Here is a 22,582-nt window from a genome sequence, read left to right as displayed (position 1 = left end):
GATAATAGATAACACATTCAATACAAGCCTTTTTGTACGTGTGTGTGTGTATAGCCAAAATCGAGTCCACAGAGACAGGTTTAGTATATGGAATTTACATTCTCTAACATGAAAAAGCTGAATGAAAAGAAACCATTTGGAGTTTAAAATAATGCAATCTAATTCAACTTGATCAAAGCAAATGGGAGGAGCTAAAGCAAATGGGAGGAGCTACAGAAAAGGCAGCACATTCCAGTAGGTCTCCCTGCAGAGCCACAAAACAACATTTACTAGGAAAGCACTCAGAGTTAGATCACAATTCAAATAACCAAATAACAATCTGACACCATCAACAGACCTGGAAGAGATCTTAGATGAATGAATAAAATAACAAAAAAAGATTAATGTAGAATATGCCGCTAAATGTTCAATTAACTGCAGTTCTAAGGAAAACTGCACTTTCACATACTGTTACAAGTCTGGCTGAAAACAGCTGTTTGCTCTACTTGACCTAAAGCTATTGATTTATTAGTGCCAGCATTACAACATTACCCAGGGTCACATAATAACTACATTACGCACAGAGTTGTTAATCCACCAAGGGGTCTAACTGATGTGACACAAATTTAAAACTTTAATGGCATCTTCTGAAACCGAATCTCAAAGCATGTCTTGCGCAATTTCTTTTCATTTTAATTGGCAACGTACATAGTTCTAATAAACGTGACTAACAAAATGTATTGAAAATTGGCACTTGTGGTTATTTGATCATTTAACAAATGGTTTTTTTTTTTTTGGATCTGAATGTGTAAATGCATCCTTATTCATTTTTGTGTAAATAATGCTCAGCCCATCTGTACCTCTGACATAACCTAGTCCATTTCTATCTAAATCTGGTGCTTGGTATCGTAGGGTGCCATTAATTCCAATCCCTATGTGGTAATAATTTAGACAGCAGTTACCTATAGACAGACCTATTCCACATCTTTTCCCTCCCAATAATATTTCCAAACTGAGAATCTCATTTTGAGCATTGCGGTTCTAGACATGTCCATCCTCTCACACTCAGCTATTGCCCATCAAGACTCAAAAGGTTCTTTTAAATATTTCATATGGTCTCGACACCCTCTCTACCTCCTTGCGATTTCCATCTCAAAGGAGATTCCTCTCTTTTCTTGGCTGCAGCATGTGGGACACAGGCACGTCTGTATAGCCCCCCCCCCCTCTCTCTCCTCCACCACCACCCCCGTACGAAACACCACCTTCTTATTTCCTCCACTCTTTGATGTGTCTCTCTTGCCCACACTTTACACTTTGGCTTCATAGTGCAGGTCCGTGTCCTGGCCATTAGATGACCCATGACTGAGGCTATTTCCACATCAGTGTGCTCCTGTTTCTGCACTCCATAACGTTCAACCACTATAATCCCTGTGGAGCAATTACCAAGCAGAAGCATAAAAAAAAATAAAATTAAAAAGCAATACAAATTTGTAGCAATTTGTAGCTTTTAAACTGCGCATTTCTCTTTTCATTAGAAGTTCCAAAAGAGCCATCTCCCATTGAAAGCAATCCATCATTTCAATCAATGGTTTCATGTGAAAAGCTACAACAAGCATTTGCAATCTTGCAGACTTCGCCAACAGTGGGGTTTTATTAGACATGCTAGAACTGGTTCCTTATAACTGATGCACTGAAGCTCGGTTTGTGCACTTACTGACAAGATTTCCTGATCTTCCACAATGATGCAGTAGCTTTCAAAGCAGAGTAACCATAAATATTACTGCAACCATCATCACACGTTAACCCGCTCATGTATTTAACCTGGCATTAGTCATTTTATGCCAGCCATACCAGTAACTTCAATAAAGCAAACACTGGGCAAACTTGCTGCCTAATACCTAATATTGTCGTTATTGCAGTCAACCATGCTTAGCATGTGAAACTTTAACAAGAAACACCTGTTAAACCTAGCTATTTAATTTAGAAACAGCATTGAAAAGTGGCAAATGTCAGACACCCATAACAGTGTGTCAGTAAAGAGTAAATAATCAGTAAACAAGAACATACTGCCAATAGGAGGTAAACATATATCTATATTTCACTGAAATATAAAATCTGAGGTTCTGTAATATATAAAAACAGTAGGATCTCCTTTGAAGAAGTGACTATTCAAGGAAACATGCATCCCATCTCTCCCATCTGGACTCCAGGTCCAATTAGTTCACTATAAAGGGAAACACGCTGTTTTGCATTATTAACACTTCTACTTGATATCTTATCATCCCAGGGTTTGCTGATAAGTCAAAGAATCAGTGAATGCCCCTTTCCTTTTGCATATAACAGTTTGGTACTTATGAACAAAGGTTCAAGATTCTACGCCATAACATTTAACGCTTGGACCCCTGCAAAATGAGCATGCACTTATATACCTAATCAGCTCTTGACAAACCCACACAATAAAATCCCACCTCTCCTAATGGGATGCAAAGAGTGTGCAATTTAATCAGCAGCTTTTAGCCCATCTTCTGACCTCTGCCCATGGTTGTCAAGGTAACTAATCTCAAAAGCAGTCTAGCAAGCGAACTTTTCGACTAGCCAGTAGCTTATTATCTCTCTTTGACAGTGCATGTCTGGCACTGTACAATTGAAGTAATAGAAAAGAAAAACAGGATAATTTTCTGCGCTGAATTATGTGTGAAGGAGAGAGAGAGAGCGAGCATAAGAATAAAATAAATAAATTGAGAGAGAATGATAGAGAACAAGGCAAAAATGAGAAAGGCAGAGTGAAAGAGGGTCATTTAAAGCTCTTTAAAGTTTGACCTCCAACCACTGTATGATGAACTCAATATACAAGTCTATAAGTCTAAAATTATCTATTAATGTCCATTACTTGATGCTGAACCACTTTATCTTCCTAGAAAACTGCATTGAGTGAAAAGTGTTGAGACAGGGTAATCACATCATTAATAGGAGTTTGGTAATAAAATAAGATCTACTTGGGCAAAGTAATGTATTAAAGTCCAGAAGGAACATTTGGATTAACTTCTGTAGAGTCAACAAATACCAAAATGTTCACCCCAGTAATGTTCATCTGGTGATGAAGCCCCAATTACACATCCGCTCATTGGTTTGAGATGCTGGTGAAGTGGATTTTATCACTTTTATAGGGTTTTTGCTTTGTTTTCAAATTGATGATTCATTAATATTTAGCTATTCGATATTCACTGACTTTTTATCTTAGATGATTCTCTAAAAGTATCAATCTTTAACCAACTCTCCTTTCCCTTTTCTTCTTCAAAGAGTTTGTTCGGGGTGATGGAAGGGCCAAAACGTCATGTGTAGATGAGACTGTTGCAGTATCATGAAAAATGTGTGCACTTACAGTTGCAGAAGGAAAAATGCACACGAAATTAGGCTGAGGTTAATCAATTTGTCATTAGTAGTGAGTGTGTAATAATGATTTTTGGTGAGTGGTGTGTGCATGTGTTACATTTTCTATTTCAAATATCTTGTTTTTGGAATAAACATTTTTAACCGAGCATATTTTCCAATGTCACTGCCTCAGCAGCAGAATAAACAGATATTGCACAATGCCCACTTGAATAACTGCCTTTTCTCAACCACAAAGAGCTAAAGCACTTCATGTTTTTGTTTTCAATTTATGTTTATATTTAGGACTTGCACAGGTGACACGCCTGCAGGTGTTCGCAAAATGTAATGCGCACTACTTTAACGCATTACAGACATAGATAAAGTAGCTCAAATCAGCACCAAGTTCTATATATAAAACACTTTACCCCCGAATCTTCACCAATATGATTTAAAGCATCAATGCTGATTAAGAGAAGAAATAAAAAATATTTTTCAATAAGATGGCAAAAAAAAGCACTGGTTGAAATGAAGTAACTATAGCAAACAAGAAGATATAAATAAATTAGTCTTTGAAGTTATTTCTTCAGAGGAACAAAGTGCATAAAATATACCTGCTAAAGGGCTTAGTCAGGTGCGGGTACTGCACCCCAACACTAGAAATATGGTCTGAAACATACCATATTTAGTGTCATATATGATTTTAGTGAGGGCATTTGTCTGCGTGTGTGTCATCTAAGCCAATGTACATGTTTCATGAGGGAAGATGTTCTGCACATAGAAGTCAACAGTACAGCTGATCAGTTTTGCAAACTGAACCTCATTAAGATTTTCTGCCTTGAACTCCATTAGATCTTTTATTGCCCTAATTGTCCGGTTCCAAATGTAGAACATGTATCAGGGCTGATCTAAGATCAGGCTGATCCCTGCTTCTGGTTGGTATAAAGGTACAAATTCCTTAGCATGGCATGCCAATTCTAACATTAGGTGGTAGAGGACAGCAACAGTCTAAGTTTCATCAACTTCATGGCAACTTCTTGTTATGGTGGAATGGCACTGTGTTTTGGAGAAACTCACCGGGTGTGTAGCTGAATTTGCCGTCAGATGGGGCAGACAGAAGAGAGTCCACAATGTCGGGCCTTCTCTGGAGAAGCGTGGAGATCATCTCAAACCCCTCAGGCCCAAGTAACTCAAACAGCTTTCGTATGAAAGAAGGATAAGAGGTTGAGACATCAAAACTAAGTGAAAAATGTGGGGGGGGGGGGGGGGGGGATCCTACTGCAGCTGAAATATCAAACTCTCTGTATGCCAAATGTGAGCACCTGGCAATTATCATCACCCAACAGCTCTAAATATGGAGCAGAGTCTCATCTGCTGCTCAGCCTTCCGATCACAGCCACCTGGTACTTAGCACCATAAAAAAAATAAATAAATAAAATAAAACACCAAGCAGACCTTTTAAAGCCAGCCCAGAACACATGTTCAAAACCTTGAAAGCTTAATGAGCATTAAAGTACTATGCCATGCTATGGCCTATGGCATGCTTAAATCAGCTCAAATGTTTTTCATAATAAATAAAGTTTAGCTACAGTCCATGAAAATATATAATTTGTTGCTGTCTGTTCTACTCAAATGCAGCACTGTGTAGAATTTCAGCATTATTTTGAAAATCTTTACATCAAAGGCAAATAAATCATACAGGAATAACAGGGATTTTATACACTGTGGCACATTTCAGAGGACCGTGAGTAATTGAACAACATGTTGGTCAATTGCCTCTTGGCTGGCTGTGACATGGTCCAGATCCAGCTGTGGACTGGATGTACACCAAAAAATGTGTTCAAATCAACTGATTGACACATTGTTAAATGAAACAATACATTAAGGTTAGTACAGCAAATAAATTAGTTTATTTTAAAAATAAGTACAAATCTAGCTAACTAGTTAATAAAAATAAGCATAACGGTTTTCACTCCAAATGAATTAGAAAACTGAGCTATTAGAACCATGTCCAAACAAAGGGGAAATTTTTTTAATGAGCACAGTTATTGTTTGAATAATAATAATATAGTTTAATATATAATACACAGTAAAATAAGTAGAATGTCTCTCGTGTTTTCTTTATTCTCTCCTTTTTTTATTATGTGAGACATTTGTGAAGTCCAGACACATTTTGAATCCCTAACACATATAATATGAGACGACTCTGATGTGTGTGTGTGTGTGTGTGTGTGTGTGTGTGTGTGTATGTGTGTATGTGTGTGTATGCACTCTGTTGTGCATGTTGTAAATTCACTTTACCCTGCTGCCCACACAGAGCACATTTATCAATTCTGTTTTTATTCTGCCCTTTTCTTTTATGCACCTGTCTTAAAGTATTCTTTGTTCTTCAGAAGCTAATAAATTCTGTCCATGATGTCTTGGCAAACGCTAACCCTTGTAAGAGGGCACTCCTCTGGGATACACAAAGAGAAGCTTTTCCCCCTGTGGACTAGACATTCCTGTAGTTACTGGGGACAGAATGTCTCCAAGTCAGACAGTGTGCAAACACAAAGTCCTCTGAACACCAGTGCTCTTCATTTACAAGATCACCGCATCATGTAAAGTTACAGTCACATGAACGACAGTCAGTCACTTATTTTATTCAAGTATTCACTTTGACTTTTTCAAAAATATACTTAACTGCGCACTGTAAAAGACAACAGGTATCAATTTTTAAAGAAAAAATTTGGTCTAACAAGCTCTTAGGACCCAACAATAAAAGACAATGTACTTGTCTGCCAGTACATCTCCTTAACACAATGTTCTCTTTTAAATGCTCTAGGCTAAATGACCTGGTCCCTCTGCAAACAGCTCTTTTCCTGCTCTAAAGATTTGCTATTTCAGCAAATGTCACTTCTTAAAGTACTAATGGCCTACACTACACTGGCCTACACCATTGTTCTTTCTCCCTTTGCCACCATGTACTTTAATTACAGAAAGTGCAAATTTAATTTTATTGACTTTAGAGTTGCTCACAAAGAGAAGCATAGAAGGCCGCGCAGACCAAGAGAAGTCAGTGGGCAACTTGGGTTATAAACGTCAATCACATAGAGAAAATTACACTGGGGTGTGGTTTAGATGCTACTCCTTCAGACCTGGGGCAATGGTGAAAGGCCAGGAGACAGGTCAGATCATCAGGTGATTAGAAAGAGCAAAAAGATAAAGGAGTCAAGGTATAATGAAAAGGTGTGAAATCGCTTATGTGAAGTCACAAGGCTACAGAAACAATAAAAGCCTAAAGACCCTTCCACAGTCCTAAACTGTTATTGACAGTTCAGAGTGAATTACATTTTTTCCATCATTAGACATAATTTTGGAAACAGGTCCCAGTTAGCAAGTTAGCAAGAAAGCAGGGGAAATGACTGGGCTGCACTGGATGTTCTAGCTTTAGCATCATTACTACAGAGTTGTCAAGCTGTTGATTAGTGTTTTTCAGAAGCATTATAGCATGAAAATGACTAAACAACAGCAGAACCCAAGGAGAACTGGGTTTTCAACCTGGATGGGCTCTCTTAAAGCTGATGTAGGAAATCTAATTTCTAAACACGACTAACCTAAGTGTTTCAATTAAGGTATGCCATAATGTCATTTGAAATTCAAAGTCTAATGTAGCATGTACACAATGATGTTTTACTAATATTGCCATAGCGCTTTCTGAGTAGGGCCGGGTTGTTGTATCTAGCCCCTGTAGTGAAAATTATTTCATTGGTCAGATTTCCTGTAATTGAGCTAGAGATGCAGATATTTGTAATTTAAAGATAATGTTGCAAAAATATTTTTTGTTACTATTTTTTATCTTTCCTCCTGAGAATGGATCAATTGAGGTGAATAAGGACCCTATCTTTAGTCTTACTTCAACTCAAAGATTTGTACATTAGTAGAAATGTAGCATACAAGTGAAAACATTGCTCATTTTATATCAATGTGAAATAGCAACTAAAAATATTTTGTCCCTAAAATCGGTGATGACTATTAATGATGAATAATTCTGATTAATCTCTTGCACAAAAATTGTGCAATAAAGTATAAGCACTATATATAATATATGCTATCCTATTATATTATGTGTGAACATATTATTGGTCTAATGGTAATTAAAACAACCTAAATATAAAAAAAGAATAAATGAAACAATGAAAAATGACATGATCACTGTTGGGGCACACAGGAATAGAGTATGGATGACCATAAAGTCCAGAAGGATGGAAAGGGGACTATGTTGGGTAACACAGGTGTGTGGCAGGGACTGTGTTGAAGCACATGTGAAAAAGGGGTGGGTACGGTGTTAGGGATTGGTGGAGTGGGGGCAGAAGGGGTGGGTACGGTGTTAGGGATTGGTGGAGTGGGGGCAGAAGGGGTGGGCACGGTGTTAGGGATTGGTGGAGTGGGGGCAGAAGGGGTGGGCACGGTGTTAGGGATTGGTGGAGTGGGGGCAGAAGGGGTGGGTACGGTGTTAGGGATTGGTGGAGTGGGGGCAGAAGGGGTGGGCACGGTGTTAGGGATTGGTGGAGTGGGGGCAGAAGGGGTGGGTACGGTGTTAGGGATTGGTGGAGTGGGGGCAGAAGGGGTGGGTACGGTGTTAGGGATTGGTGGAGTGGGGGCAGATGGGGTGGGTACGGTGTTAGGGATTGGTGGAGTGGGGGCAGAAGGGGTGGGTACGGTGTTAGGGATTGGTGGAGTGGGGGCAGATGGGGTGGGTACGGTGTTAGGGATTGGTGGAGTGGGGGCAGAAGGGGTGGGTACGGTGTTAGGGATTGGTGGAGTGGGGGCAGAAGGGGTGGGCACGGTGTTAGGGATTGGTGGAGTGGGGGCAGAAGGGGTGGGTACGGTGTTAGGGATTGGTGGAGTGGGGGCAGAAGGGGTGGGTACGGTGTTAGGGATTGGTGGAGTGGGGGCAGAAGGGGTGGGTACGGTGTTAGGGATTGGTGGAGTGGGGGCAGATGGGGTGGGTACGGTGTTAGGGATTGGTGGAGTGGGGGCAGAAGGGGTGGGTACGGTGTTAGGGATTGGTGGAGTGGGGGCAGAAGGGGTGGGTACGGTGTTAGGGATTGGTGGAGTGGGGGCTAAAGTATAGTTCATTACAGCAATTTTAGGTGAGCACCAGGCAAGCAAGTAAACATCTCTCACCTCATTCTGTAGTTCATCATCACTCTTGGTAGACGCCAGCATCTCAAACAGGGACGCACAGAGTTCCTCAGCACTGGACGAGACCATGTTGCCTCCACTCAAATATTTCTCCACCTCTCTCCTGAGGATAGAGCCGTCGGCAGTGCTTTGGGCCAGAGCACCCACTTGGAGCACTCCCTCCCCGTCATTGCCCCGCCCACTAACATGGTTGCTTAGGAAACTATTGAAGTCCAAGCCTCTTCCCTCACCAGGCTCCTCCTCCCATGGTAAAGTGTCCTGGGTGTCTAGCATGTACGTGTCGAAGGAGAACGTAATGTTCCGTCCAAACGTAGCTCCATGGTCCAGGGGTTTGTGAGAAGTCTGGGTCTGGATGAAAGCCTCTACCTGAGATTCTCCGATCTGGGCCACCAGTCGGCCCACAGCAGAACTGGCAGCCTCAGCAGCAGAAGCTGGGAAAGGGCCAAACATCTGTTTAATAGCGCGGGTCTCTTCATGGCCAACCTGGTCTTTGTTGTGGAATGTCTTAAACAAGAAGACGGCAGCACTTTCAATGGTGTCCTGCCCATAATCTGTTCCAACTGCAAAATACAGAAGTAGCATAGAAAATGTTTATACATTGGTATGTTCTGGTGGTTGAGCACATAAGAATACTGCAACAAAATGTTGGCTAAACCAGACTTGCAGACTGTCTAATTAAAAGAGAAAATATGCATTAAAGAGAAGGCAAAGATTTGGACTAATACAAAATTTTCAAATGGATCTTTCTATGCTGTCTAACGGCTCAATTCTGTACACTTCATAATCTAACACAGAACTCTTGCTGATCCTGGTGAAAACAGGCCCTACACAGCTTTTCCTCATGTTACTGCAGCAAGCATGTCTTATAATAGAGCTGTGTGACATGATGATTATATGTGATGACAGAAAAACATTTATCATTTCCTATTATGCCCCAACATTTATTTTGATCATAAAAAATGAGTGTTCCTTGTTTACATTGCATATGGCAATATTTATTAGACCCGTATTCATTTTTGTTTGCTGCTGTAATTCAAACAGTTCTCCTATATGCTATACTATAAGTTTGGCTTGGATAATTTTGAGCATATTTACATTTTAGGCCTAGATTTATTTTGCAACCATAGTTGAAAAATGTTCCTATTTACCTTTTCATATTTTATAAATTACTATTTTATATTTAATTAAATGTAAATGGTTCCAGATAGAAAAATAATCAAATATGAGCATGAGTAAATCAAGAACAAGTAATAATACATGTTAAGTTTATAACTCAAAATGTAATAAGAAATAGGTCTTTCCATGTGGTCATTTTATATAAACTATTTATTAGATAATTGAAAAAATTGAAAATTGGCTCAATCATGATATAAATCACTACCTGGATATGAAGTGACCTATGACAGGATATCAGATTTTGGTCAAGATTAACAGTCCTATATTGTAACATACTAAACATGTCTACAGAGGTTTCAGACTTCAGCCAGACGATCAGTTTCTTCAACTTTCGATACTCTGGAATTAGTTCCAATCTCACCTCAATATAGCTTAGAGAAAATTATGTTAAACTGTTTGTATTTTGCCTAAAATGTGATTTAAGTCATGATAATTACATAGTAATAATTAAAAAGCATAATACCTTAACAAAACAAAAGGCTTAAACAAAGCTGTGAAAAAATAAAAATCTTATAAAAGGGTTCATTACGGCCTCTACAGTCAGGTGTTCCTGGCTCAAGTGCCCCTTTGAAACGGTCCGAGTGTGGAATTTCCTTTTTTACCCTATGTGTTGCATAGCTTTTTTATAACAGAATTCTGTTGCAATATGTACAACAAATACGGGCAAATTTGTGTAAAGGAACTGGTCAAACACCATTGAAGAACTGAAAGCACGGGGTTAAGGCTAGAGTTAATAAAAGAGACTCTACTAAACATCAGGACATTTTGTTTCAAATGGCCTTGACTGTTAAATCATTCCTTCAATAAAGGTACGGCACTCCAAAATGTGTCCTGTTTGTTAAATAAGAGTGCTCTGAATACGGCTTTAATGACTAAAATCACAATAAGGAGTCATGCATTCAGAAATCTTGATCTTGATGAAATTAAAATTCCAGAGAGCTCGCAATCCTTTATCCCTAATATTTCAGTGCACATTGGTTTCAATGAAAATGGTCTGAACATTCCTTCTTATAATGCATGTTATTTGACCATGAATCCTACTTTTTTTTTCCCAGGTATGTGGCGTTGCTCAAAATTCTGTTTCAGCTTTACTTATATATCCTTAAGCAATATGCTTCACTTGAGTTCTCAGTGGGATCATCTCACTCAAGTTTGCAAGTTTTGCAAAAACACAGTGACAGCTGAGCTGACAAACAGATAAGAATAAATGCTACTGAACATTCACCATACCTAGGATTTATAAGCAACATTTTGAGAAAAATTGCAAAATATATATATACAAATGCTGTGTTGCCAATTAGTGTAAAGGGTCATTCTTACAATTCCACCTTCAGTGCACAGTGTTCAGTTTCTGCTTTGCTTCATCATGTAATCTCACAGCCCTCTAGCTTGGCATAGCGCGCCAGGAGTCTGAGACCTCAACCCTAATCAGGCCAGGAGAATAGAAAAACTGACCTCAAACACACAAAGCAGCACCATCCTGCTAGACAAAAGCAAGCCTTTTGTCAGAGGCTGTGTGTTACTCAGGCTGTCTGTCCTTCATTTGCACCACAAACGTGCCAACCCTGTCCTGAGCAGGGTTTCTCCTGTATTCAGGGCCACTATGGTAGGATTAGTGGCAGAGAGAGCACCCTGCCATGTTCCAATACCTGCCCTGCTGCTTGCCCCGTACTCCCCACACCACCTCAGCCCGTTCCCCCTGCAGACAGGATCAGGAGCGTAATGTGAGCAGTGGGAGAGGACCCAGCATGCAGCCCTGCTTGACTAAGGTTGAATTTTGAGGGATTTGCATTTAATCTAATTATTAGGCACATCAGGACAGCTAAATACTATGGTGGCTTGATCTACACATTCCCATTATAAAATTGGTCACCTTTGTTACTGATGAGGTTGAAAATGAGTCCAGGTTGGTGGTGTGAGGAAAACGACTCTAAGCTAATGGTGGCTCAATTACAATAACACTTGCATTGGCTAATTCAATTTGTTCTTTAATGGGCCAATGTTAGATGCAAAATGGACCAAAACAAATTGATGGAACATGTATTCAGCACAAAATACTGGGAAAGGTATGGACAGGCTTGTTTTATGATGGAAAAAAAAAACAGTCTGGCTCTCATTTGTACCTTACACAACGAAAATATGATTGTACACCTAATGATCACACCCACATAATCTTGTAAAGACATCCCATTGCACAGCCATGGGCATTAATATGCACTTTCCTGCTCTTTTGATCCTTTTACAAGTACGTTTTTGGTAAGGCTTTCTATAATACTCCAACTCATAAGAAGTTGCAAATAAGAGAGACCAAGAATCTGTGAGATCAGTCACTGGTATCGTATGAAAAGGCCTTATTTGCAATAGACCTTCCAATTAATTCCAAAGATGTTAAATACCATTGATGTCAGGGCTCTGATCAGGTCACTAGAGTTCCTCTACACCATATATATATATATATATATATATATATATATATGAATATGATACCTATCTGCTTGGCAGCTTGTAGAATACATCTCAGCTCCTGAGAGGTTGCCTGTTTCTTCCTCTTCTCCAGGTGCTCTGTAAAGAACTGGACCACCTTAGGCCATGTTAGGCCTTCTCTGGCAAACAGTTCCTGCCTCTTCAAACGTTTCGCCTGCAGAAGAGATGATGAGAAAAATGAACTTTGTTCCTGAAGGAAATGTATCTAATTCTTCTTGTTACACATTAAACTGCTTTCACATTACAGTAAAACATTATTTTAAAGCATCCAAGGACACAGCACTTCCTAGTTCAAGGTAACGAGGGTTGCAAAATGTGCTGGGTTCACATCACATAAGCACTTTGGTGGCTTCTAAAAACTGTGTTTTGGAATATAGTGAAAGGTTTGCTGCTTTAAAAACTTCAATTCTGAGCCAAGAAGCTGATTTAAACAGATATGAAGCACAACCAACCACGTCTGCAAAAGCTAAGTCAGGAGACAAGCAGATTAGCAGACATAAGAGAGGTGGTAGGGAAGACAAAACCTGCCTGGCATGAATAATGTAGACGAAAGATGAAACTACATTTACAGAGCTCCATGACCAAGGATGTCATACAGTAAGAAGCAGCCATTCCTATATCAACCGGCTGGGTGAAAACCAACATGAGGTTATTCCTGATCTCAAAGCCTCTATATCCATTGTAATATTCAAATCTTAAAATATTGTACAAGACAAAATGTGAGCCCCAAAGTGGTACATTAAAGAAGAAACATGGGGAAGCATGTCAATGTTATATTTTACACGCACTTCTTTATAAACTCCAGACAAACTTTATGACAAACTTGATAATTATCCTGTACATACGAGCAGTAAGAAGATAGATAAAAATTTTAAAAACATCAATCAAATGTACAGTGGGATGTATTTCATCACTGTTAAGGTTTGTTTTCCTGAGAGAAAAACACAAACTGATGAGGTCTGACATACCCACTGCCCACAGTAACGTCTTACCAAGTCTTTGGTTAATGTTTTTGTGTCATTTATAGAGACTGATCGACTTCAATTGTTATCCCCACATGAAATGCATGCTTACTCAAATATTAAATCAGTGATAATCTGTAATCTAACCAAATCTGTAATCTTTTCCTTGCCCTGATGAACAATTTAATTGCAGTTATGTGTGTTAAGCTCACTAATGTGTTACACAGTTTATTTTAAATAATTACAGATCATACATTTGTACATTTTTAAAGCCACTATTGTGCTGCTGTCATTGTCGTTATATTTTTCTTTTTTTCTATGTAAATGTTAAAATAAAATATATATTAAAAGTAAAAAATATTGTAAAAATACTGTAATGATCCCTATGTGTGTGCTTTCCAAATGCAGCAAAGCAAATTTTAGTACTAACACAACTTTTTTACCCAAAAGGGGTCATTCACTTTTCCAAAATACACAGCTGTTTTACACAAATCCTGGCAACACTGTAATTAGTCCATATTCAGTATTGGTGATTAACAAGTGAGACTGCTGGTGCTCAAATTATAAACTAAACAATTACAGACAAAATTAGTATACACCTTAAAATATGATATTTAGGCTAAAAATACTATTCACCATTTCACACATGGTTATAATTAATATCAGTGCAGAACTCTAGGAATAGCGTAGTATTATACCAGTCACACTTAAATAAGAATGGGAGACGTACATGTTTATCAGAAACTACAATGAGCAATTAAAAATGACACATTTACTCTGGAAATGAACTTGTTGGCCTTGCCTTTAAATCACAGAGCTGGAGAGTGACGTCCTCCTGCTTGCTGACCGTTGAGAAAGAACGTAACGCACCAGTGAGCCGTGGAGGAGACATAGCTCTGCAACTCAGTCAGCCATCGAGGGCAAGCCCCACGCATGCAGAAAGGCCTGCTGAATAAGAACAGCAATGTCAAATCATAACAGTTATGATTGCTGCACAGAGCTACATTTAAATACACTCTTAAAAACATGCGTGATCACACACGCGACGACAAGTCGTGATCTAGGTTAAGGAAAAATTCACTATACTAAACTACGTGCATGTTTAAATTAATATTTTAAACTAAATGTAGATGGAGAACTAAATAGGGTGACAATGAGCAAGTGTCTAATCCAAGCAGCCTGCCCATAGGGCCAGAATGGAGGAGTGAAGAGGGGAAATATATATATGACAAAAAATGACAGTGTGTTTGAATATTGTTCTTAGTTTTAATGTCTCCTTGTACAACTTTTTCTGTAAGCGTTTATAAACAAGTTTCTTATCACTCGACAGTGTTGCTTTCAAAGCCTCGTCAACACATTTTAGAAGACAAATGTGTACTCATGCATCTCTTGAAGGCAGTATGTTTAAAAGGGAAACCCAACTTCTGTCTACCCATCTATGTCTACTAGAGCATATCTGAAATACAGGTAAAAGGTAAAACAGATAAAGGTAAATTATAGTACCATGTTATTACCTGAACTAAAAACCTTTAAAGAAAAAGGTCATTATTGGGCTTTGCCTGGGTATTTTCTACATGCTGACTTATTAGTTTTACAGTGGGAGAGAACTGGATCACAATTTAGACTGCAGTTTAGTGTAGGCTAACACTTAAGCAGTGTACAAAACAAAGGCAACACAGATAAAGAAGTAGCCTAAATCACAATGACAACAAGCACACAGGTGAGTTATATTAAGCTGAATGACTGGCAGTAGTCTATTTGGTAGAATCTATTCTAGAAATCTGAAGATTCATTGAAGTAACATGACTAAATAAAGACTTTCCAGCTGTATACTCGGTGACCAAACAGCAGATGCACTGCATTAGTTACAAGAACTCCAAATGGTCCCATGGGGCTTTGACAATGTGCAGAGCATTTGAAAAAGGAACTAAGGTCCCAAAGAACAGACTGAAACTAGCAGCTAAACACCACAACACAGTGGTCTCAAATATGTTCACAAAAATGAGGCGAATCAACACATCTACAACTCAGTGTTAATACAAGTATGTTCTTCACAACACTGGAACTTGAACATGGCTAATATACAATGAGACATTATCTGGAATAAGGAACACAAAACCTGGAACCTTGGTCAAGATCTAAAAGTTATTACCTGGATGAAATGAACATGAAATGAACAGGTGTTTGTTTACGTTGCACTGCTCTATAAGTAAAAAGTAATGAGTAATTTGGAAACATTTAGACCTAAAAACATTCTAAAAGTTGCCTCTATTAGCACAGTATGGTTACATACTGAGAGAAATTATGTAGGCCTTAGGCCTTGCTGAGATGATTTACACAATTTCTCTATAATCACCAGAAAAACACTAAAGATCTGTAGTGTTGTGACTTCCCTAAGGTTCCACTGGACATGACATTTTGATCATAAGAAGAGAACGATATGAAAGAAATTATCCCGTTCTGAACAGAGACTAGAGGCCAGTGACACTAACTTGTGTAGAGGCCTGTTAAATTACTTTTAACATTTGATGTATAGTGCTTATGATGATAACAATAATGTTTATTTATAATGTGCCTTTCCAGAGCTCAGGTCACAGATGGCCATAATGAATACAAAATAAAATAGCCACAAAGAATAACAAAACAAAAAAATGACATAAGGAATCATGTAAATCAGACGAAGATTGGATGATCGAGGAACATGTTTGCTTCAGATTTAAAATTAAGAAATTAATAAACTGTCGTGTGAGTACAGGAGAATGAAGCTCCACATTTTAGAGCAGTGAAGAGGGAATTAAAACATGGCATCTGTGCATGCAGAGAACACAGATTACCTTTGAAACGAAACTAAGGCATCATTAGCTAGCTTGTTAACTGATTAGCTATCTCAAGACTACACTGGGTTTCATGAAAACACAAGACACTGATGCCTCTGAAACACGTTTACAATTCAGATAGTGAGCTGGAGGGGCACAAGTTAGCTAACTAGCTAGCCCTCCCCGTGAAGTTCACTCTCAATACCTGTATTGCCAGGCTCATACGCAGGTTAACAGCTATCTACCTGGTTAGGCATGTCTCCAGTTAAACGCAGGACATGACAAACTCAGAGAAGCTAGCTAACTTGAGAACCTGACAGGACAAGCTCAGAGACGCTAGCTAACTTTACAACCTGACAGGACAGACTCAGAGACGCTAGCTAACTTTACAACCTGACAGGACAGACTCAGAGACGCTAGCTAACTTTACAACCTGACAGGGCAGGCTCAGAGACGCTAGCTAACTTTACAACCTGACAGGACAGACTCAGAGACGCTAGCTAACTTTACAACCTGACAGGACAGACTCAGAGACGCTAGCTAACTTTACAACCTGACAGGACAGACTCAGAGACGCTAGCTAAATTTACAACCTGACAGGACAGACTCAGAGACGCTAGCTAACTTTACAACCTGACAGGACAGACTCAGAGACGCTAGCTAACTTTACAACCTGACAGGACAGACTCAGAGACGCTAGCTAACTTTACAACCTGACAGGGCAGGCTCAGAGACGCTAGCTAACTTTACAACCTGACAGGACAGACTCAGAGACGCTAGCTAACTTTACAACCTGACAGGGCAGGCTGGCTCAGAGACGCTAGCTAACTTTACAACCTGACAGGACAGACTCAGAGACGCTAGCTAACTTTACAACCTGACAGGACAGACTCAGAGACGCTAGCTAACTTTACAACCTGACAGGACAGACTCAGAGACGCTAGCTAAATTTACAACCTGACAGGACAGACTCAGAGACGCTAGCTAACTTTACAACCTGACAGGACAGACTCAGAGACGCTAGCTAACTTTACAACCTGACAGGACAGACTCAGAGACGCTAGCTAACTTTACAACCTGACAGGGCAGGCTCAGAGACGCTAGCTAACTTTACAACCTGACAGGACAGACTCAGAGACGCTAGCTAACTTTACAACCTGACAGGACAGGCTCAGAGACGCTAGCTAACTTTACAACCTGACAGGACAGACTCAGAGACGCTAGCTAACTTTACAACCTGACAGGACAGGCTCAGAGACGCTAGCTAACTTTACAACCTGACAGGACAGGCTCAGAGACGCTAGCTAACTTTACAACCTAACAGGAATGATTAGAACAGATAGCTAGCCTGCTAGCTGTGTGACATATTTCTGACTGCTCGAGGTAACTAGTTATCTGTCGTTTTCTTTACGGCTCCGCGATTGTTGCCGTTTGGGGAGACTGGACTGAGACATAAAACAAAAAAGCAGAAATACGGTATTTAAAAGTGGAAAGGTACTCAGACCTCGAAGTTGGAAGCTTTCAGCCGGTTCGACAGACGTCAGACACGTAAACCTGGCGTGCTCCAGAGACGACATGGCGCAAGGTTATATGGGAATTGTAGTATTCTAAGGTTTTTAAGACGGTGTTTTGAAACGGTCATTTTAGTTCTACTGACTACAATATCCGTCTAAAATTGCGCCTGAGGACAACCTAATGGAAATAGCCTCAGCAGTAATAATTTCTGATTAGATTCAAAAGCAGGCATTTGAGACTCAAGACCTGGTTAGTTATGCTTCAGAGCGATGTATGATTCTGTACAAGTTTTAAAATATGTACAGCAACATATATTTAAAAAATAATTCCCTCAGATTTGTGTAAAGTAACTATTTCAGGTGGTGGAGGTTTTTTTTTTTTTTTTACATTTATAAAATATAATTATTTACCTCCAGATATAAACCCCATAGCAATCCCAAATGACAGTAAAATTAGGAACAAGGAACGCAAAGAGATAAATATACATTCTTATATGCATATTTAGTAGGGAATTCACAACAACCTTTACTGATATTTATAGTAGCATTGTGTCTGAGATTATATGAGGCTCTGTGATCCAGTCTGAGTTTTAGATCACAGATAAACTCGTGAAATGCTGCTGTAGAATTCCCACTGTTTTAATTAGGTAGGTCAATGATTGCAAACTGCTCAGGCCCTCCGGTAGCACTCTCACAATCTCTCCAGGTTTACTCCCCAAACTTAATTATGTTTGTTTCTTTGCTCATTTGATTGTTTTTAATAGAAAGTTTTACTTTGGCCTCATCTGTCCAGTGCTATAGAAAATGCAGGACATCCACGTGGTCTTCAGCAAGTCTTCAGCAAGCTAATGTCCAAGTACAATGGATTTTCAACCCTGGAGATACAGGTGTGCAGTCAGAGTAGTTAGTCTGTTACTTTAAAGTGTTCTTTAATTACCAGTGAAACTGTATTGTATGTCTGGAGTCCATTACTGTGTCTTAGATGGTCATATATTTTATGTTTATTTGTTTGATTCCTCAAAACAGTGCTGTTAATAACTAAGACCTTGTTCATTTATTGTGACTTATATAAAAAGCAGATCACATTTTAAGAGCCATTAATGTAGAATTCAAAATTATCCCAAAGGCTTTAGAAAGTATTTCATACAGCTGTATAGGAGAGTTGGGAGGTAAAATATAAACAAATTATTTCCTTTATGCCTTTATGCTATATATCACAGGAAATATGATTATGTCAATTCTTATTTAGATCACATTCACCTGCCCACACAGGTATTCTGACAAATGTACCTGTACCTTGCCTGAACCCATGAATAACATTATATAAACTAGAGAAAAAATATGTTGCATGTTTTGTACATTCTTTATTTAGCCACAGATTCCAGTTAGAAAGATAATGATAGAGTAAAACACATGGATTGATTTCACCAATTGCTATGCAAATAAACAAACCTTTGCCGTCTTTAATTTATAACTATTTCATATAAAACATACGAACTCAAATCTTCATAAATAAATTTTTTTGTCTTTATTTTTTGCTCGCTGTATTTTAACATTGCTGGGCTGTAGCCCAAGGCAGTCAGTTCCACAGAACTGCTGCTGACTGGTTATTATTTGGTTGGTGTACCATTTTCAGAAGTGCACAGGTTCTGACAAAGTAGTGGCACGGTGGTGTGGGCTGTGTTGGCATTGGTAGTAGAGTAGTGTAGTAGAGTAGTGTTCATTTGGTGTTGGAATAACACGTTAGCTTGGAAACAGGTAGCATTTTAGATTGCATTAATGTTGCTGGAGAGCTTGATTTGTACGTAATTGTATTTAGCCTGGTTGGTTGTAGCACTAGTGTGATTTTAACATAGGCTTATCTCATGCAATAACCATGAGCAATGTCACCGAGTATCACTGGTAAGGAATACACATGAACGCACGCATGTTTGTATATATTTCCATACCGTTGCTGATGCACTCGCTGACTGTAGCATTATGGCTTCCAGTTTCTCGGCTGCACACACCCAAACCAAGAGAGAGAAAGAGGCAGCAGACACATTGTTAGCAAAAACAAGAAGCGTCTCAGAGGCGGCTGCATGGCCTGAATTCTCTCACTGGGGAGCTGTTCATTACCTCACTAAAACAGCAGGCAGTCTTATGACGAGCCTGAAGCTAATTACAGCAGAAACACAGCAACCACCTGCATATCAGGAGAGAGTTTGCCCATTATCTTCTCTTATGTGCTCCTCTCACTTGCTAGAGAGGCAAAACTCTCCCTGCAGCTTTATACAGGAGCCCCATTTGCTTACCTGACCCTCTGACCTAATACATGTGACTGCCCATAGCAGAATCTGAAATCCAATGCAATGAAGACCAATAGAGATCACCACAGCTGTTCTACAATGTTTGTTCCTCAAGGAGATTGTCACTCGTACTGTACTGTGGACCTATAGTAGTACTCCTACTGTGGACCTATAAAAGTTTGATATTGTTTTGATCATTTCCACCTCTGCAGCCTCTCCGCCAAGGACACAGATTAAAGTGTCAGCCTATTGAGACGTGCTGACGTTATTCCCATCAAGGCAGCTCTAAATTACTCCCCGTCCCTCCTCCTCCTCTTCCTCCTCTCCCTCCTCCTCCTCCTCCTCCCTGTTTGTCAGACCTGATGTTATTTCATTCTGGAAATGCAATGCTGTGATCAATATCTTTATTTACCTCATCATTCTAATAAAGATGCAGCTACAGCTGGAAGCATCTGGGAAGGCAAACAATGTATTCTCTGTGGAACCTTAATCAAGCCGATTTACTGCAAGGTAAAATACATATTCCTAGAACATAGGTAAGGTTATTCTGTTGAAGAAACACCATAAAGCCATAGACAAATCCATCATATCTAATACTCAGTATGCCAATGCACGAAAATGGGATTCTTTAAAAGTGAGATACTGAAAATGTTTCCTTAAAAATTACATTGTTTACAAATTAACTTTCATTTGAGCAATTAAGACACCCAGCTATGAGCAGATATCATCCATGTTACTATAAAAACATGCAATTATCCTTGAAACGATCAACTAGCAGCACCCACAACTGCTCCCAATGTCTAAGGGGCTGTAATTTGACTGTCCTTTGTGCCTGCAGCCAAAATGCTTTGCTTTGTGTTTTGATTATTATTTTACATTTAATATAATTTAAAGGTTCAAATTGTTCATAATGCACAGAGCAAGGATGACTTTCCCTAAAGCACTGCAGAACAAAGATCATCATTAAACATCAGTGTGGACGTCTTTACTACTAGATATGATGATTAGATTACCATGTTATGATGTTTTGGGGAAAGCATTGCAAGATCATTTCACTGCAAGAACCATGTGTCAAATTTTATAAAATTTCTAATGGCTGTTATACAAAATGTTCATGATTAGAAGAAAAATATTTCAGTATTTTTACCTCAATATTTTCCTCTTACTGACTAGCAATAGTTAAAGGATTGTGTTTCATGAAATGTACAGGATTCATGGTAAACTGGTTGCAAATGAAAATTTAAAAAATTAGGTAATAACAAAACATGCAATACTTAATTAAATTGCTACACTAATATGTGTTTTCTGAACATGAATGGTGTGGTCACTGTGGCATGACGTTTACATTGACATTGCGAATTCATAACCTTTGATTATAACATTCAGCACGTTCATTTGCACAGGACACACCTTGCAGCTTAGTGACTACTGTCATTCTACACTGCCTGACAGGGTAACATGCTTTGCTAGTGGCCACAATAATAAAACACCCACTTGCTACCTGCTGCAGCGCATGGGGTCATTTGTTTGGGTCAGAACCCAGCTGCAGAGTCTGCTAATGCACTCCCAGAATGCATCACAGTACCACTTCCCCCAGCCCCGGATACATGTATTAGGTATTTTAATGCTGTATTCTACAGCATGATACTTTATGTTTTAAGGTTATTGCCACATGGCGTCCAAAATTCGGAATCACTTCTAAACAGAAATGAACGGAGGAGCAGGAAACATTTCGGAGACACAAACGTTGAAATGTATTACAACTGTGGTGTGTTAGAATTATTCTTTTTTGACAAATGGACTATTACATTTCAACCTACATGTTAAAATGAATGCACATAAACCCAAATAGAATAGTAGTCTGACCTCAGTGTCAATAGCTGCAACTTATTTCTCACTGCAGGTAAGATAGCCCATAGGTTTCCTCACAAAGAAATAAACACTTCAAAGCATTAATAAAGACTGAGATCATTATCATTGAAATATATCATATCTCTGAATTTACAATTCATTTTGATATTTTGTGAAAAGTTTAGAGGACAAAATGCAGAAAGAATGTCAACACTAAAAATATAAACAGAAACTTTTATTAAAAATATGTTTAGGACACTTAGAGCATCAGTGTGGTCAGAGTTACCATACACATTATGATTTTTGTTACTAATTATGCTGATTAATGTAGCCCAGCTTACCAGAGATCATAATTCAGTGTTAGTAGAAAGGTGACAAAGCTACAAGAAAAATACATTTGGAAGTCACTGGCATGGGGCATCGTGCATCACAGCAGGTCTCCTCTGCCTTTGGTGATCCTGTAATTAGCTCGTGGCAGCTGGGCCTGCTCTCTTAGCCAGGATGGAGGCTGGCTTCATGCCCTCCACTCTCAACATATTTGTTGTTGTTTATTTGTTTTTTCCTCTTTCAGATGATAACGTGCCTATCTGTGATGAGCGGAGGGTCGAGTAAAGGCTGGTTGTAGCCCGTGCTACGCTGCCTTCACCGTTCTCAGAATAGAGTTGCTCCGTAAGGTTGTTTACAATGTAAAAGAGCGCCACTTTTATCCATAATGGAAGCTTAAAGAGGCTGTCAGCATCTAATGGCTTCCCACTGGTGAAATGCTGACTTCGCCTTTGTAGACAAGGTCTTTCAGGGCTTGGAGTCGGGCCTCGTGTTTCCTGTGGCGCTCCTCCCATCTCTTCAGGTAAGATAACACCTCTTCTCAACAGAAAGCCTGCGCCATTACACCCCCTTAACTAATGTGCTTTTAAATGTGCACGTTTATGCAGACATAAAGGTGTAATACTGAGTGT

At 39.2% G+C, this 22,582-nt stretch overlaps 1 protein-coding gene across 4 annotated transcripts in view; it reads right to left on the bottom strand.

Annotated features, from left to right (window-relative positions):
• The window catches only part of ascc3 (activating signal cointegrator 1 complex subunit 3), a 114,725-nt gene extending 97,177 nt beyond the window's left edge, over positions 1-17,548 (bottom strand). For 3 of the 4 annotated variants that reach the window (XM_076971833.1, XM_076971835.1, XM_076971836.1), the window contains exons 1-5: positions 17,478-17,548; positions 13,960-14,105; positions 12,199-12,349; positions 8,518-9,095; positions 4,426-4,546 (exon numbers count right to left, since the gene is read on the bottom strand). In XM_076971833.1, coding sequence (XP_076827948.1) covers positions 4,426-4,546; positions 8,518-9,095; positions 12,199-12,349; positions 13,960-14,049 — 940 coding nt within the window. In that variant the 5' untranslated portion in view covers positions 14,050-14,105; positions 17,478-17,548. The remainder of the gene's footprint in view (positions 1-4,425; positions 4,547-8,517; positions 9,096-12,198; positions 12,350-13,959; positions 14,106-17,477) is intronic. The other variant, XM_076971834.1, reaches the window with a different exon arrangement.
• Between the last annotated feature and the right edge of the window lie 5,034 nt (positions 17,549-22,582).

The sequence above is a fragment of the Brachyhypopomus gauderio genome, chromosome 13 (genome assembly GCF_052324685.1).
Source record: "Brachyhypopomus gauderio isolate BG-103 chromosome 13, BGAUD_0.2, whole genome shotgun sequence".
NCBI lineage: Eukaryota > Metazoa > Chordata > Actinopteri > Gymnotiformes > Hypopomidae > Brachyhypopomus > Brachyhypopomus gauderio.
This window is presented reverse-complemented; position numbering and strand designations above follow the sequence as displayed.